This window comes from Schistocerca cancellata, chromosome 5 (assembly GCF_023864275.1).
Source record: "Schistocerca cancellata isolate TAMUIC-IGC-003103 chromosome 5, iqSchCanc2.1, whole genome shotgun sequence".
NCBI classification, from domain to species: domain Eukaryota; kingdom Metazoa; phylum Arthropoda; class Insecta; order Orthoptera; family Acrididae; genus Schistocerca; species Schistocerca cancellata.
The window spans coordinates 377813440-377832374 of record NC_064630.1 but is presented as its reverse complement, the minus strand read 5'-3'; the positions used below and the strand labels follow the sequence as shown (position 1 = coordinate 377832374).

Below are 18935 nucleotides of genomic sequence, written 5' to 3'. Positions count from 1 at the left end.
TATATATATATGTGGTGTCTGTTCTTTCGGACAACTAAGATGAAGACGGACAATGATCTCTTCAGTGCAGATGCACACCTAGCTTGAACTCTAACGAGAATCGCAAAATCCCGCGAGTAAAGAGAGTATTGGGCAGGGGCATTACATTAGAAGTGGTGATGATGATGGTGGTGATCTTTGGTTTGTGGGGGCGGTCAACTCCGCGGTTATGAGAGCCTGTACAAATTCGCAATCTTTTCACAGTCCGGTCATGCCACTTTTCCCGAATGATGATGGAATGATGATGGAATGATGATGGAATGATGATGGAATGATGATGGAATGATGATGGAATGATGATGGAATGGTGATAACACAAATACCCAGTCCCAGGGCGGAGAAAAGCCTCTAAACCGAGGCCCTGTGATCCAGAGGCTTATTTTTTTTTTTGTGATCGTCATTATCCTGACTGTTTTGATGCGGCCCGCCACGAATTCCTCTCCTGCGCTCACCTCTTCATCTCAGAGTAGCACTTGCAACCTACGTCCTCAGTTATTTGCAGAATTTATTCCAATCTCTGTCTTCCTCTACAGTTTTTGCCCTCTACAGTTCCCTCTAGTATCATGGAAGTCATTCCCTCATATCTTAACAGATGTCCTATCATCCTGTCTCTTCTCCTTGTCAGTGTTTCCCACATATTCCTCTCTGATTCCGCGCAGAATCTCCTCATTCCGCACCTTATCACTCCACCTAATTTTCAACATTCGCGTGTAGCACCCCATCTCAAATACTTCGACTCTCTTCTGTTACGGTTTCCTCACAGTCCATGTTTCACTACCATGCCATGCTGTACGCCAGACGTACGTTCTCAGAAATTTCTTCCTCAAATTAAGGTCTATATATGATTCTAGTAGCCTTCTCTTGGACAGGAATGACCTTTTTGCCATTGCTACTCTGCTTTTGATGTCCTCCTTCCTCCGTCCGTCATTGGTTATTTTACTGCCTAGGTAACTAAATTACTTAACTTTATCTGCAACGTGATCATAAATCCTGATGTTAAGTTTCTTGCTCTTCTAATATCTACTATTTCTCATTACCTTCGTCTTTCTTCGATTTACTCTCAATCCAAACTCTGTACTCATTAGACCGTTCATTCCGTTCAGCAGATCATGTAATTCTTATTCACTTTCAGTCAGGATAGCAATGTCTTTAGCGAATCGTACCACTGATATCCTTTCACCTTGAATTTTAATACCACTCTTGAACCTTTCTTTTATTTCCATCGTTGCTTCTTTCATGTACGGAACGAACGTTCGGAATGAAAAAGTACATTCCTGTTTTGCACCCTTTTTAATCCGAGTGCTTTATTCTTGATCGTCCACTCTTATTATTCCCTCTTGGCTCTTGTAAATATTTTATATTGCCCATTTTCCCTATAGCTTACGCCTATTTTTCTCAGAATTTCGAACATCTTGCACCATTTTGCAATGTCGAACGCTTTTTCCAGGTCATCAAATCCTATGATCGTGTCTAGATTTTTCTTTGCTCTTTCTTCCATTATCAACCGCAACATCAGAATTGTCTCTCTGGTTCCTATAGCTTTCCTAAAGCCAAACTGATCATCTAACACATTCTCAATTTTCTTTTCCATTCTTCCGTATATTATCCTTGTAAGCAACTTGGATTCATTAGCCGTTAAATTGATTGTGCGATAATTCTCACAGTTGTCGGCTCTTGCAATGCTCTGAATTGTGTCGATGATCTTTTTCCGAAAGTCAGGTGGTGTATCGCCAGACTCATACATTCTACATAATAACGTAAATAGCCGTTTTGTTGCCACCTTCCCCAATGATTTTAGAAATTCTGATGGAATGTTATCACTTCTGCCTTATTTCATCTTAAATGCTTCAAAGCTCTTCCAAATTCTGATTCGAGTACTGGATCCCCTGCCTCTTCCCTATCGACTCCTTTTCCTTCTTCTACAACATCAATCTTCCCCCTCGTAGAGGCTATCAATGTACTTGTTCCATCTATCCGCTTTCTCATCTTTATTTAGTAGTAGAATTCCCGTTTCACTATTAATGTTACCAGTTTGGCTTTCATAATTTCACAGGTTATTTTGGCTTTGTTATAAGCTGAGTCAGTGCTTCTGACAATCCTTTCTTTTTCGATTTCTTCACATTTTTCATGCAGCCATTTCGTCTTAGCTTCACTGCACTTCCTATTTATTTCATTCCTCAGTGGCTTGTATTTCTGTATTCCTGAATTTCCCTGAACGTTTACGTACTTCCTTCTTTCATCGATACTGAAGTATTTTTTCTGTTGCCCAAGTTTCTTCGCAGTTACCTTATTTGTAATTAAGTTTTTCTTTCCAACTCCTGTATTTGCACTTGTTAGAGATGTCCATTCCTCTTCAACTTTACTGTCTACTGAGCTATTCCTTATTGCTGTATCTATAGCCTTAGAGAACTTCAAGGGTATCTCGTCATTCCGTAGTACTTCTGTATCGCACTTGTTTGCGAATTGGTTCTTCCTGACTAATCTCTTGAACTTCAGTCTACTCTTCATAACTACTACACTACTGCTCATTAAAATCGCTTCACCACAAAGTTGACGTGTTACAGACGCGAAATTTAACCGACAGGGAGAAGATGCTGTGATATGCAAATGATTAGCTTTTCAGAGCATTCACACAAGATTGGCGCCTGTGGCGACACCTACAACATGCTGACATGAGGAAAGTTGCCAACCGATTCCTCATACACAAATAGCAGTTGACCGGCGTTGCCTGGTGAAACGTTGTTGTGATGCCTCGTGTAAGGAGGAGAAATGCGTACCATCACGTTTCCGACTTTGATAAAGATCGAATTGTAGCCTATCGCGATTGCGGTTTATCGTATCGCGACATTACTGCTCGCTTTGGTCGAGATCCAATGACTGTTAGCAGAATATGGAATCGGTGGGTTCAGGAGGGTAATACGGAACGCCGTGCTGGATCCCAACGGCCTCGTATCACTAACAGTCGAGATGAATGTCATCTTATCCGCATGGCTGTAACGGATCGTGCAGCCACGTCTCGATCCCTGAGTCAACGGATGGGGACATTTGCAAGACAACAACCATCTGCACAAACAGTTTGACGACGTTTGCAGCAGCATGGACTATCAGATCGGAGACCATGGCTGCGGCTACCCTTGACGCTGCATCACAGCCTGCGATGGTGTACTCAGTGACGAACCTGGGTGCACGAATGGCAAAACGCCATTTTTTCGGTTGAATCCAGGTTCTGTTTACAGCATCATGTTGGTCGCATCCATGTTTGGTGACATCGTGGTGAACGCACATTGGAAGCGTGTATTCGTCATCGCCATACTGGCGTATCACCCGGCGTGATGGTATGGGGTGCCATTGGTTACACGTCTCGATCACCTCTTGTTCGCACTGACGGCACTTTGAACAGTGGACGTTACATTTAAGATGTGTTACGACCCGTGGCTCTACCCTTCATTAGATCCCTGCCAAACCCTACATTTCAGCAGAATAATGCACTACCGCATGTTGTAGGTCCTGTATGGCCTTTCTGGATACAGGAAATGTTCGACTGCTGCCCTGGCCAGCACATTCTACAGATCTCTCAACAATTGAAAACGTCTGGTCAATGGTGCCCGAGCAACTGGCTCGTCACAATACGCCAGTCACTACTCTTGATGAACGATGGTATCGTGTTGAAGCTGTATGGGCAGCTGTACCTGTACACACCATCCTAGCTCTGTTTGACTAAATGCCCAGGCGTATCAAGGGCGTTATTACGGCCAGAGGTGGTTGTTCTGGGTACTGATTTCTCAGGATCTATGCACCCAAACTGCGTGAAAATGTAATCACATGTCAGTTCTACTGTAATATATTTGTCCAGTGAATACCCGTTTATCATCTGCAATTCTTCTTGGTGTAGCAATTTTAATGGCCAGTAGTGTACATTGTGATCTGAGTCTATATCTGCCCTTGGGTACGCCTTACAATCCAGTATCTGATTACGAAATCTCTGTCTGATCAAAACGTAATATAACTGAAATCTTTCCGTATCACCCGGCCTTTCCCAGCTAGTAGGTCGTAAATACAGGTGACACTGTCTTGATTAACGATATATGCTGTGACGGAGCGGGAAAGCGTGGATCCAAAAAATGGAAGTCTCCAATTTTCTCCACTTTCTTGGTGAAACAAATGCTAGGTTGGAGAGAGTTTAGATGTTCTAAAACCCAGGTAACTGCGAGGAGTACATGTGGTCTGATAATTCGTAAAAACTTATTTATGTACAGTTCATCTATAAGTTTTGATGAACTTTTTGTATCATAAAATGTGACATAAATACGTATCTGAATCTTTTGATGTCATTGACTTAGAAGATTAAATTTTTTTACAGAAATTTCAGCTCGATACCTCTAACCGTTTCTGAGAATAAGGGGTCTTAAAAGACGGACAGGCAGGACAACACAGTGATCCTATAAGGGTTCCATTTTTTTTTTTTACCGATTGAGGTACAGAACTGTGTGACCATATCATATGACAGATGTACCGTCTACACATCTCCAAAAAGATTTCGGTTGTTCGGTTGTTGTTAAAAGAGAATTATCCTCTACGTTTTCCATAAAAAGCTTAGCTGCTACTTGTATTTTGGCGATACAATTTTTGCAATAAATTTCCAAGATTTTTTTCGGCAGAGTATTGAGGCAGTTTAATGTTAGTTAAAGCCCTTACGTAGATCTATTATCGATTGCTGTATAATGTGATCTTACTCAAAACTTGAAGTGGGATGGAATATAGGCTATCTGGGCGTTTTCTAATACACTACCTAACAAAAAGGTTCAGCACCCAAAAGAGAAAGGGAAACAAAATTAAACTTCACGGGCTGAGAGAGTATTTGATACTATGTCAGTGATTAGAGAAACGAGTCAATTTTACAAAGAACTTAGTCGTATGAGTTCATTCATCCCCTCTGGCCTGGATGCATGCTCTAACTCGGTTGGAAACGGGGTCGTAAAGCCGTTGCATCCTCTCCTGAGGCCAGCTAACCCATAAATGTTGCAATTGGCCATTGATATCCTGGCTAGTAGCACAGTGACGACGTTCAAGTTGGTCTTACACGTTTTATCGATGACAGATCTTGAGATCTTGCAGACTATAGGAGTCACTCAGCAACACATAGACAGTTCATAGAGGCTTGTGCCATGTTTGGCGAAAATTTTCCTATTGAAATGGGGCACAGCCGCGTGAGAAGTAGCACTGAAGACATAGAATGTCCGTGAAGTGCAGTTGTGCCGTCATAACTACGTGATCAAAAGTACCTGGACACCCCGAAAAACATACGTTTTTCATATTAGGTGCATTGTGCTGCCACCTACTGCCAGGTACTCCATATCAGCGACATCAGAAGTCTCATTCTGCTCTCTCACGACCTCTTGGTCGTGAGAGAGCAGAATGAGGCGCTCCGGACTTCGAACGTGATCGGGTGATTGGGTGACATGTGTGTCATACGTCTGTACGCGAGATTTCGACAGTCCTAAACATCCCTAGGTCCACTGTTTTCGATGTGATAGTGAAGTGGAAACGTGAAGGGACACCTACAGCACAAAAGCGTACAGGCCGACCTCGTCTGTTGACTGACAGAGGCCGCCGACAGTTGAAGAGTGTCGTAATGTGTAATAGGCAGACATCTATCCATACCATCACACAGGGATTACAAACTGCATCACGATCCACTGCAAGTACCATGGCACTTAGGCGACAGGTGAGAAAACTTGGATTTCATGGTCGAGACGCTGTTTATAAGCCACACATCATCCCGGTGAATGCCAAACGACACCTCGTTTGGTATAAGGAGCTAAACATTGGACGATTGAACAGTGGAAAAACGTTGTGTAGAGTGATGAATCACGGTACACAGTGTGGCGATCCGATGGCCGATCCGATGGCAGGATGTGGGTATGGCGAATGCCCGGTGAACGTCATCTGCCAGCATGTGTAGCGCCAACAGTAAAATTTGGATGCTTTGTTGTTATTGTGTGGTCGTGTTTTTCATGGAGGAGGCTTCAACCCCTTGTTTTGCGTGGCACTACCACAGCACAGGCATACTTCGGTGTTTTAAGCACTGTCTTGCTTCTCACTGTTGAAGAGAAATTCGGGGACAGCGATTGCATCTTTCAGTATGATCGAGCACCTGTTCAAAATGTACGGCCTGTGGCGGAGTGGTTACACGACAATAACGTCCATGTAATGGATTGGCCTGCACAGAGTCCTGATTTGAATACTATAGAACACCTTTGGGATGTTTTGGAATCCGACTTCGTGACACGCCTCGCCGACCGACTTGCATCTTGCGCATCTCGTGGTCGTGCGGTAGCGTTCTAGCTTCCCACGCCCGGGTTCCCGGGTTCGATTCCCGGCGGGGTTTGGGATTTTCTCTGCCTCGTGATGACTGGGTGTTGTGTGCTGTCCTTAGGTTAGTTAGGTTTTAGTAGTTCTAAGTTCTAGGGGACTGATGACCATAGATGTTAAGTCCCATAGTGCTCAGAGCCATTTGAACCCGATTTGCATACTTATCCACAGTGCAGCACTCCGTGAAGAATGGACTGCCATTCCCCAAGAAACATTCCAGCACCTGATTGAACGTATCCCTGCGAGTGGAAGCTGTTATCAAGGCTAAGGGTGGTCGAAAACCATACTGAATTCCAGCATTACCCATAGAGGGCGCCAGGAACTTTTAAGTCTTTTTCATCCAGGTAGCACTCTCAATTACTACCAGACATGGCCTGAAGTCGTATCCAGGGTTTCCCCATAGCATTACATCTCAAGTAACACCATTGTGCCTCTTTGTAGCATTGGAAGATTAGGTCTGCTCCCCATATTGTAGCCATACTCGCCGATGATAGTCATCGAGAGTGGTGCAGACATCGCTGAGACAATGTGACGTCATTCATCAGCCATCCATGCTTCCTAGTCACACCACCACTCAAATGCAGCCGTTTGTGATGTGTTAACTACAGCTTATGTATGAGACGGTTATTTCCTTGTCCAGCTGCCGGCCGCGGTGGTCTCGCGGTTCTAGGCGCGCAGTCCGGAACCGCGCGACTGCTACGGTCGCAGGTTCGACTCCTGCCTCGGGCATGGATGTGTGTGATGTCCTTAGGTTAGTTAGGTTTAAGTAGTTCTAAGTTCTAGGGGACTGATGACCACAGCTGTTAAGTCCCATAGTGCTCAGAGCCCTTTGAACCTTGTCCAGCTGCTACTATCAATTGTGCGGGATGATATGGGATGTTGCAGGTAATCCATTACTCGCTCTCGGATGGCAGACGCAGATGTGAAGGTGTCAAGATGTGCTTGGCACATAATATGGTGAATCTTCCTTGTAGTGGTCAGACTTGGTTGACCAGAACCTTGACAGAGTGTGCCTTCCCTCACTTTCCTACTCAGTCCAACATTGGGCCTCTGTCACATCTGAATAAACAAAAATCTGGATATTGCACAATTCGATAAGTCGTCCAAACGTATACCAACAATGAGGCTCCTTTCAAACTCTGTCTAGTGCTGATAACGCTGTCTCATGTGATTACGCAATCTCTCTGTGACTTTCACAGCGGTCAATCAACATTTGACGCCGTTCACGCCGCTTATATACCCTACAAGGTCTGGTAACAACAAAATTGACATCGGACCATATCTTCTGGGTGCTTCACTTTTTGACAGGCAGTGTCATTTTTCATCACACACAAAAAATTTGCTGGAGGATTTGTCTTTCTCAAATCTCATTTTGTTCACTACATTAGTCTAACAAACTAGCGTCATGTCCATCGCAAGTAAAATTTTCTATAAATGACATTATAATATCCTCAGTCGTAATTTCCACTTGCCTTTACGACGGTCATTCCCATATTGTAACGTATAAAACAGGATATCCGACAAATTTCGTGTTTTCTAGTTCTGGATTACATTACCTCTAATAGTGAACGTAGTGGGGTATGCATTCTTTGCACAGTCGTCTGCTCTTTCTCAAGCAAGCTGCTTAGGGTTCAGTATTTGATTGTCGTAGTAAGTTGGATAATAATTGCGATTTGGTTGGTGATGACCGCACTTGATATTGTATTATCACTTTGTTTGCGCTGTCCAGGTTGAGTATCAGTGCAATCATAATTTATATATAACCTATTTCGATTTTTTCTATTTTTATTCTCTTCCACACGATGCATTCTGCTTGCCAATAACACACCTTTAGGGTGGGCGGTGGAGGCATTCTCATGAATAAAACGTTGGCAGGTGATAAAATGGGTCATCTGATATGACTGCCACCACGACTCATTGGAAAATTATGCGAGAACTCATTTTCCAATCACATTCATCTATTTTTACGTCAACAGCACTTCTCAAACTATCCATATCTTCACTAATGTGTCGCGCTATGGGTTCTGGATATTGTTGAAATGTTCAGAAATATTATAGATGTGTGCTGAGCGATCCATCATACCACAAGATCTCAGTCTTACTGGACACATTTGGGATGACACAAAGAAGTCTGCACTCCTTGGACCACGGTCTGAACAGTGAGTTGTGGCTGGCACTTGAAGGGTTGTCTATCACAGCGGTCTCCAAACTACAGCCCGCTGATCAACACCGGCCCGCAAGCACCATCAATCCGGTCCGCGGTAACGGGTCGGATATCCATGATATCCGGCTCACTGCATTTTTTATATTTTTTAACGAACGATGATTCGCATGAAGACAGTTTAGTATTATTCTTTTCGATCTTTTATAACTATTCCAGCCACCGCTTTCTGGCGTGGTTCGGTCCCTTTGGCCACTATAAATGAACACTGTATTAGTCAAGTGTTCTCCTGTAAACTACTGCTCCTTATGGTAGAGGCTCCAACAATGCTGTATTCAGTTAGCTGTACTGCTCGCAATGCGCCTCGTGCTGCAATTGTTGTAAGCCATATCACTGCCCGGGCTTCCGCGCTGATGTTGCAAATTCACTGCAACGATGTCGCAAGATCTTTCCTTCACCGGCGCATGTTAATCCTTTACTTAGCAGTATCTATTTATGAATCCCAATTTTGATTTGTTGTAGTCAGCTAACACGAATTCATAGAAACGCCGACATGGCAGAAGTTATGCACGTTGCGAATTCCATTAACAGTAATGCTACGTCTCTTATTTTCGACTAATTTTGAAGCACAGGCATAAACAAATATCTTTAGACGATTTCTTCTAAAATAAGATGTAGTCTGCTATAAATAAAAGATAACAATACTGTATCATAAATTTGTTTGAGTACCTACTTTGTCGGAAAGAAGCGCATTTACCCATTCTACATGGATTCCTACCGAAAAAAGGGTTTCAGTTAACGAGTGTTAATTACGAGTAAGATTCAGGAACAAATCACGATCATCAAACAAACGTACAACAATCAGTTCTCTTTATTTTATGACGAATTAAGATACACATTAACTGGCCTATACAATGCAACTGAACATTTTAACCATAATTATATGAAATTTCCTAAAAATATGCCGTACGTGACATACGTAGGCAATTCACATAATTAAATTAAGCAATGTAATTATAATTAATTAGATTTACGAAATTGTAACTTCTCACATACAATTGTTTGGAGTTGTTGATCAAGTTTACTGGTGGAATTTAGCAGCAGAGATCTCAAATGCTCATCAATTAGTTTAGATCTGTAAAAACTTTCGTATATTGCATTTTGGGGAACGTTTCTTCACAGAGATACGCACTACCGAAAGTTAAAAAAACTACGAGAAAAATTATGTAACTGTTCAAACGGTGTCAGTTGAAGACTCTTACAAAATTCCCGCAACGAGAAATATAAATATTTACCTTTATAAACATCGCTACCTTGTAAATCAGCCATTTTTAAGAAATTCTGGGGCAATACTTTCGATATCGGCTTTAAAAGGATTTAGCACAATGTTGATACCCTTTGCAATTACATCAAAATCTGTGAAGAGAGACTCAAAATTTATTTTTGAAGTACTCAAACCTTCAGCTGCGAAATATAAAGGAAATGGAGTCTCTGGTTGCTGACTGAAAGTTTGACGTGTATTGAAATGCATGAAATATTTTTTTTCGGTTGAGACTCAAATAAAATGTTTTGAAGAAAGGATTTAGTATGAGTGCACAAATCATGCAGTCGCTGGTTCTTTCCTTGTGATTTTAAATTAAGGTCATTGGCATGTTCAGTTAAATCTGTATAAAATAATGACCTCCACAAGCACTCATTCTTTTGTATGTCAGAGGACGATTCCTTTCATGCAAGAAAATTTCGATTAGTGTTTGGAGCTGGAAACATCTCATCAGAGCTTTCCCACAGCTACGTCATCGTACTGTTGTTCATTACAATACCATTGTCTTCAGTCTCTTCAATAAAAGCGCGGGATTGGCAAGGTTGGAATATTGTGACTTTGTATAATTAATAGCTGCAAAAAGACTGTTGATAAATGATGCAATGTATAATCCATGGCTTTGATCCACCGTCACTTTGTTTCTTTATTTCTTCCACACTTGTTTTTACTACCATCAGTTGTGATGCACCTTAAGTTTTTCCACTAAAATTTGTTTTTATGAATAGCATTTTCCACTCCTTTAAAAATTTCTTCTCCAGGAATGCTACGAACTTCAAGATTATCTTCATGCACTTCATATTTTTTGTTTACCCTCGAATAAAAATTAACGCCTATGCAGTGTCTCAAACATCTGGTGACTCTTACACAGCTAAATAGAACCACTCTTCAATACTAAATTTTCTGAGACAGTTGAGTCAATATATTTTCAGCAATAACATTTTCTCTTCAAGCCACCATGTTTGCTGTATTTGCTGACAAACTGATATTTTTAAATAAATTAGTTGTTTGCGGGTACTGCTTCAACTGGTGCAGTTATACAGTCCTGTATTAATTTGGCGTCAGTAAATTATTATCCATGTTTTGCTATTGAGTAAGCCAAGTGAAAGCTAGCACGAGTTGTTGCATCTTGTTTAACATTTACTTTCTTAACCAATATTTTCTAAGATTTCAAACTTCATTTCAAAGGTGTATATGTCTCTAACCCTTGGCTACTGGTAAATTTGGAATAACTCTGAGAATGTTTAGTCCTATAATTATGTTTTATATTGTACCTATTCTCTGATAACTGACACTCTTTCAATACAAATTATACACCTTTCTACTCACTCAGTCACGGAACACTGATGTCCCCATTGCTCTTTAAAATTTATGCACTCGCTATCTATCTTCCGTTTCTTTTCCATATTTACACAAATCCACACAAAAGGGATGTAGCTGCAAAACACGATAGCAATTAATAGTATTAAGCGCAAGGATCCTGGGTAAAGAATTGCGTTGGATTTGTCTTTAAGGCAATTTCAATTAATTTAAATACTGTTTCTTCACCAAGAAATTGTAGTCACAAAACAGGCTAGTCCCAACATATTTTGCTTTCGAGATGCCGCCAACCACAATATGGTGCTGTACTACTGCACTTGATTTCTCTACCTCCGGAAGGTTTCACTGCTATACATTTAGCATTGCAAGAAGTAGTCCCAACAATACGTAAAGTGCAGTACACGCATCTATCACCGTAGCAATGAATTTACCTGGACGCTTTCCCGTAACTACCAACAGAAATTGCGGAGTGAAATCCACCCCCGCTCCCTGTGCCGTAGATACGATGGTTACCCCCCAAAAAAATCGGAGTAACTTTGCCGTGGGCGGAGCTTGTGTAGTGAGCATTTCTGCGGCCAAGCGTGTATAGCGCAACTCATTGCCAGTTCAGTGCCGCCTGTGTTGTCCAACTGTCTTGTCCAACTGTCTTGTTCTGTTCATATGATGTGATTGTTTTTGCTAGAACTGTCTTGTTCTTGTTTCATTTTTTTTATGATGGAAAGTTTAGGTGAACAACTTGCAGCTGTGAAATTTTGTTTTTCTACTCCTTAAAAATGATGCTGAAACCGTTTCAGTGTTGGAAACAACTTACCAAGATGACGCTATGGGAAAAACTCATGAGTGGTCTGCTAGATTTGAAACAGGCGACATGTCGATTGATGACAAACCTCGTTCTGGACGTCCATCAACTGCCCGAATGGATGAAAATACTGAAAAAATTCGAGATATTATGCTCACAGACAGTCGACAGTCAATTGATCAACTGCCAGAGATTAGCGTGTTATCTTGGGGCTCGGTTGAGCGAATTTTAACGGAAGATTTGGAAATGAAAAGGGTTGCTGACAAGTTCGTTCCTTGGGTTTTGCCTGACAATCAAAAGGACAGTCGAGATGAAACATGTCATCTTTGAAACAACAGCTTGAAACTGATCCAGAACTTCTGGTGGAGAGTGATGATGCTATGGTTACGACCCAGAACCAAAGCAACAGTCAAAGCCAAAAAAAAAATGGTTCAAATGGCTATAAGCACTATGGGACTTAACATCTGAGGTCATCAGTCCCCTAGACTTAGAACTACTTACACCTAAGTAACCTAAGGATATCACACATTCATGCCCGAGGCAGGATTGGAACCTGCGACCGTAGCAGCAGCGCGGTTCCGGACTGAAGCGGCTAAAACCGCTCGGCCATAGCGGCCGGCAGTCAAAACCAACGGAAGACCTCATCGTCACCCCGTCCAAAGAAATGTCGCCAAACCAAACATGAAAACAATGCTGATTTGCTTTTTTGATGCCAAGGGCGTAGTTCATTCAAAGTTTGTTCCTCCAGGTCAGACCTTCAATCAAACCTTTTATTTGGAAGTTTTAAAAAGATTGTGCAACAGTGTTCATCAAAAAAGATCAGATTTGTTGCAGACAGGAGACTGGTTCCTCCACCATGACAAGGCACCTGCACACACAGCCATCTCTCTTAGACACTTTTTGGCTAAAAATGCCATGGTTCCGCTGCTCCACGAACCTTATTCTCCTGACCTAGCTCTGTGCGACCTTTTCTTCATTCCTTGGATAAAAAGTGGCATGAAAGGACACCGATTTGACAACACTGAAGAATTCGAGAAAAAAAATGTTTTGAACAGTGGAAGCACCAATGGGACAAATGTATTAGCATTTTTTAATGTTATTATTATTACCTTTCCTTTCTCAGACGTTATGTCTGGTTAAAAATGGAAAGTGACGCGGACCTTGATCAAGCGTGACTTCATTTTAACTGTACGGTATATATTACACTGCATTTAGGAACTTTCGGGTAATTTAACATGTATCAATAATTACAGATTTCTTTAGTTGTATATACGTTTGGATGTAGCTGTATTGCGTTGATGTACTGGTGGATATTGCGTGGTATGACTCCTGTAGTTGATAGTACAATTAGTATACTGTCAACTTTATCCTGATGCCACATGTCCTTGATTTCCTCAGCCAGTTGGATGTATTTTTCAATTTTTTCTCCTGTTTTCTTCTGTATATTTGTTGTATTGGGTATGGATATTTCGATTAGTTAATTTCTTCTTTTTATTGGTAAGTATGATGTCAGGTTTCTTATGTGGTGTGTTTTATCTGTTGTAATAGTTCTGTTCCAGTATAATTTGTATTCATCATTCTCCAGTACAGTTTGTGGTGCATACTTGTATGTGGGAACGTGTTGTTTTACTAGTTTATGTTGTATGGCAAGTCGTTGATGTATTATTTTTGCTACATTGTCATGTCTTCTGGTGTATTCTGTATTTGCTAGTATTGTACATCCGCTTGTGATGTGATCTACTGTTTCTATTTGTTGTTTGCAAAGTCTGCATTTATCTGTTGTGGTATTGGGATCTTTAATAGTATGCTTGCTGTAATATCTGGTGTTTATTGTTTGATCCTGAATTGCAATCATGAATCCTTCCGTCTCACTATATATATTGCCTTTTCTTAACCATGTGTTTGATGCGTCTTGATCGATGTGTGGCTGTGTTAGATGATACGGGTGCTTGCCATGTAGTGTTTTCTTTTTCCAATTTACTTTCTTCGTATCTGTTGATGTTATGTGATCTAAAGGGTTGCAGAAGTGGTTATGAAATTGCAATGGTGTAGCCGATGTATTTATATGAGTGATTGCTTTGTGTATCATCATTATTATTATTATTATTATTATTATTATTTTGTACCCACTCACCTCACCTCAACCACGGTGTAGTCTTCAAACGAAAATTTGCGCGTAATTCAACACTACAGTATGTTGGTATAATGTATTGTCTGTCCAACTTTTCCTGAGCCATACCAACGGTGACCGCAGGGAATGAAAGAGTAAGCACTATTTCCTCAGCGTGGCGAGGAATGTTGCGGTGGGAAAGTATCCCGCAGTGCTGACACCTTATGCTAAGTTCTGAACGCTTAGTGTGATGTTAATGAAGCGAGGAAGTAACAAGGTTCGTGAAAGCACTTTACAACTACCTTCATGAGTGGCATTTAATTATAACAATGTATATAAAATGAACTTAAAGTCACAGCTCAAGATCAAACAATAAGCACTTCACTGGGTAATGTCTACTGCAGTGTCATTCAATGTCAGTTCGTAAAGACAGGCAGTAGTGGTAAGGGTCACAAAAAATTCTGAGCTGTACAGAGGAGTTCTGAGCAATGCTAGGGTATCGGGCCACAAGAAAACTTGGACACACTGAAGGTAGGCCTTGGCCGCGCGGAATGGCCGCGTGGTTTGAGGCACTATGTCACGGATTGCGCGGCCTCTCCCGCCGGAGGTTAGAGTCCTCCCTCAGGTATGAATGTATGTGTTGTTCTTAGCGTAAGTTAGTTTAAGTAGTATGTAAGTCTAGGGACCGATGGCCTCAGCTGTTTGGTCCCTTAGAAATTCACACACATTTAAACATTTCTTGGCCTTGGGAACAGCCAGTGTGGCCGTTAAGCTGAAATGTTTGGAGACACCTTATCTGTAAGATTGGGTCCCTAACACATTTATTTTCAGTGAAGTCCATGTCCCGAGCTGTAGCCTCCATCATATGTGTGAAAAGTGATGCTACACAAAATTCCAAGCGTAATGTAATAGCCTAAGGCTATGATGCTGAAATTATTTTTCCAAACCTGCAAGAACTGAAGATATCTCACCGTGGTGTTTGATCTGTCTCTCTCTATCTCTCACCGCTTCTGTAATTTCTTTTCAAATAAAGTTTGATCTGAAGCTACAGAAGGAAATTTAAATCCTCCAGTGTTAACTAAGCTATTTAAGTTCTACAAATGCAAAAATTTACCGTCTGGAATTTTTTCTGAAACAGCTCATAAGTTGCTATGGTTCAGAACTTTTGAACTTTCTGTAAAGAAAATGCGTCTGGAGTACCCTGTTTAGTAGCTGCGCCATACAGAGAAAAGAAAAATAAACAGAACCTTATTCCTTACGAATGTTTTACGACCTGTGACTACGAATCCAATGTAAATACAGAAAACTGCGAGCAATCATTTTTTGAACTATTCGTTTACTTATGAACTAGTTTTATTACCTTTCCAGACTCATCTTTGTATGGTGCACATGGAAGTTTCATGTTTATTACCGTAGCGTGATGTTGAGTACTGGGTCTTAGACAAGAAGCTAGATAAAAAGGTTGTAATCTATCGCCATGAGTAATGCTTATACAGTGAGTTCTATTGAAAGATGAAATGCGTTACTTACTGTGACAATATGGGCGGCTTTGTAATTAGTATCCATCTGATAGTCTTCATAGAGTTCGCCAATTGGCCGCAGTTTGACAAGCTTTGTCAGTCAGCATCTCTAACCAGAACAAACCCCTTTTATGCTGATGTGATGGTTGGATCCGGCACAGAGAGAATGTACCGAATTATTGTTTTGAATTTAAATGTGAACAAAAATTTTTGGATTATGAATAAAATACTCCAGATGTCGCCTAAACTGGCTTGTATAATACGTATTTGCCAAGAAATTATTTTACAATGTAAGAAACTAGTCCTACGCTGCCCATTCATTTATCTACACCAGACACCGTATGCCCTGCATGTCTCTATACACACTATTTCGTAATGTAAAGTTTAGTTCTGTCAAAGGAGATAGTACATATCTATAAACAAACTATTAGCTAAAACCTGTGTCTTCATCCCTCCAAAAAGATTGAGATATTGACTGTCGGAAACAGGATAAAACGTTATTGTTATCGATGGCGAAAGTTAGGTTTAAAGTTTCCCAGAACAAAAACACTATAGAGCGAAAGTTTGTAGTAAAGAGGCAGTGATGTTTTGCTATTACTTAAGAGTAAGATAACAATATCAAATTTCAAATGCAATTAAATAGTGTGTTATTCGGCATATCGAGAACGGTAAGTGTTTTACCTATAATGCTATATCTTGTGTCGACAGATCTTCAACACATTGGGCCCAGGAGCCCTCATATGGACTGTGTGCGGTGAGGTGTTCAGGCCGCGTGTCAAGGGCGTCGCCATGTCGGTGTTATCCATCGTCAACTGCGGATCGGCGTTCGCCACACTCAAAACCTACCACCTCATGTACACCTATTTTGACCTGTACTACTCCTTCTGGATGTTCGCCACCATCTGCTTGGTGGGAATGGTGTTCGTGTGGCAGCTTGTTCCCGAGACAAAGGGCAGGCACCCAGAGGAGGTGGCACTCGAGATAGCGGGACTCAAACCCGGCCGAACTGTCGACGTGTCCGCCACGGCAGAGGAGATGCAGAAGATCAAGGTGTAGCCCACACACGGAGACACAGAGGATGGACGCTGCTAGCCCTTACACAATTATGGTGCACCATGGGACACCCTCTGCGTTGTGTATTGTGCTGATCGCTCTTGGATGAGCTCGAGATTTCAAGTGTATCCATGTTGACTGAACGACTATGGCCATCTCTTCGACCCACTGTATTCAACATTACGCTTCCCAAGGTGCTACTACGTCAGTTGCCTGGCTAAACACAAAGAATTTTTGCAACTTCCTCGGCTGATATCTTTCTCATCACCAGGAAGGAAAATCTGAAGTCCTGTGGCATCATTTCGATTAATCCAGCCAACTGCGAACTGGACAACATCTGTACTTCGTTATACATAAAGCTGGGCTCCGTATAATGGATGGGAAACTCATTTACAATGCATTGTATGTGGACATACTTCATAGGATTCAGTTACGACGTGTCTACCACATTTACTCAGACAGAAATAGGGGACGTGCGTTCGGTTCGTTATATGGGCGGAACAAATTAAATACCCCGTTCTTTTCTTCTGTTGTGCTAAGAATTTTCTCTCCCAAGACATCGATAACAAATACCGCCTCTACTAGCTCCAATTGTTTCTGGCGTCCTGATGATTCGAATAAGCCATGACGCCGAGAAAACCTTGTAAATGTAGTTTCTAGTCCTGTAGTTTATGAAAGAAAAAACAGCGTCGGCGCACCTTATAAATTACCACTGGGTGGGCTTTTGGAATCCACGTCTCACGTGCAACTTGTTTAATCCTGATTTTCCACCTTAACTAGTGTGAGCCGAATTTTGTTGAATATTTAGCCATTTCTACGGAAATTAAATATGAACTAAGAGTTGAAAACACTGGACAGAAATGGAACTAAAATTTGGTACTTCAGTTAAAATCTGAATATCGAACTGAACACTTCTCCTACCAATGTTACAGATTTCTTACAGTTTTCCACTACATGCTTCTTATAAGAGAGATCGACTTTAACAATTTTTAAGTTTTTATTGCATAAAGGCCGATAGAAACTAAAAATCATGAGTGTTCAACAAAACTAAGAATCGTGTTATGAATCTTATAAGTGAGTCGAGGAAGACAGCGCACTCACTGCATATCCTGATTACTTTACCCTGATTTCAATAAAGGAATTCCTGCAGGATTGTTTTGTAAGCAGTTCTCTTAAGTACAACAGTGGTACCGCCTTGTGTGATATTGACGGAAAATCCAGCACAGCGACCATAGTACAGCACTAGCCACGAGTCTCCAAGTCAACAATACGTCTCGCCACAGGCCTGAAGATTTCGTTAGAAACGGAAGACTTCGATTCATTGTGAAAGTTCCTTAAAACTGTTACCAATGTGATAGTATTTAATTGTGTTAAATTATTAAATTAAAAGAGACTTTCGCATTATTGTTCAGTGTTGTACTTCAGTTTTTCATTTACCTCAACCAGCATCCCAAAATTTACGCTGTCCGTCCAAGAAGATACGAGACTGATTTTATTTCTGGTGTATAAGCGACGTCAGTGCAGTAACTACGTTGGCACCTTAAACCAGCAACTGTGAGCAACAGACGCGTATTCGACCAGACAATTGCGAGCAGGCAGTGTTAAACAGTGCACGTGTGGCGACACTGTGTCACAAATCGCAATGTAGCAAATTCTCTAAATCGAGTGAACAAAACATTCTCCAGAAGGAAAGAAAACTGTGTACAAAGTTTGTCCTGCACACCTTGACTACTGAACAAAAACGACGCACGGATGCTTTCTGCGTACTGATTGAAATGCGAAGCGCTGAAAATTCTCCCCTGGAAGAAAAACACGGGTGGGTGCCTAGACTTGGTGTTATCAATATGAACCTACCACAAAACGAAAAGTGTAGAAATCCACATGAAGGGTCAACGCTTTGCCGACATAACCGACATTCAAGCCAATCAGACTCTCGAGTTGAACAACATCCCAAAGAAATATTTTTCTGACATTGTCACACGGTTGTATGAACGTTATGTGCATTCTAATCTGGAGGGGGATGGGAGCAATGTAGATACCTGAAGAATTGAACCCTCAGTCTCGAAATTTTTCTCTCTGACGAGGCATAATAACGATTATAAAACTGGTGAGTCCTGAAACCTTACCTAAGTCACGCCATGGTCGCTGTCGATTACAGTACAACTAGTTACAACTAGGGCAGAGGCTGCCTTCAAGTATTGTAAACTGCAAATGTTCTTTAATAAGTACCACAAATCACTATG

At 41.3% G+C, this 18935-nt stretch overlaps 1 protein-coding gene across 1 annotated transcript in view; it reads left to right on the top strand.

Moving 5' to 3' along the window:
- LOC126188015 (facilitated trehalose transporter Tret1-like) overlaps window positions 1–18097 on the top strand; it is a 96719-nt gene extending 78622 nt beyond the window's left edge. Inside the window, exon 5 of the mRNA XM_049929432.1 lies at window positions 16348–18097. Within this exon, the coding sequence (XP_049785389.1) occupies window positions 16348–16695 (348 nt within the window). The 3' untranslated portion in view covers window positions 16696–18097. The remainder of the gene's footprint in view (window positions 1–16347) is intronic.
- Window positions 18098–18935: the final 838 nt, after the last annotated feature.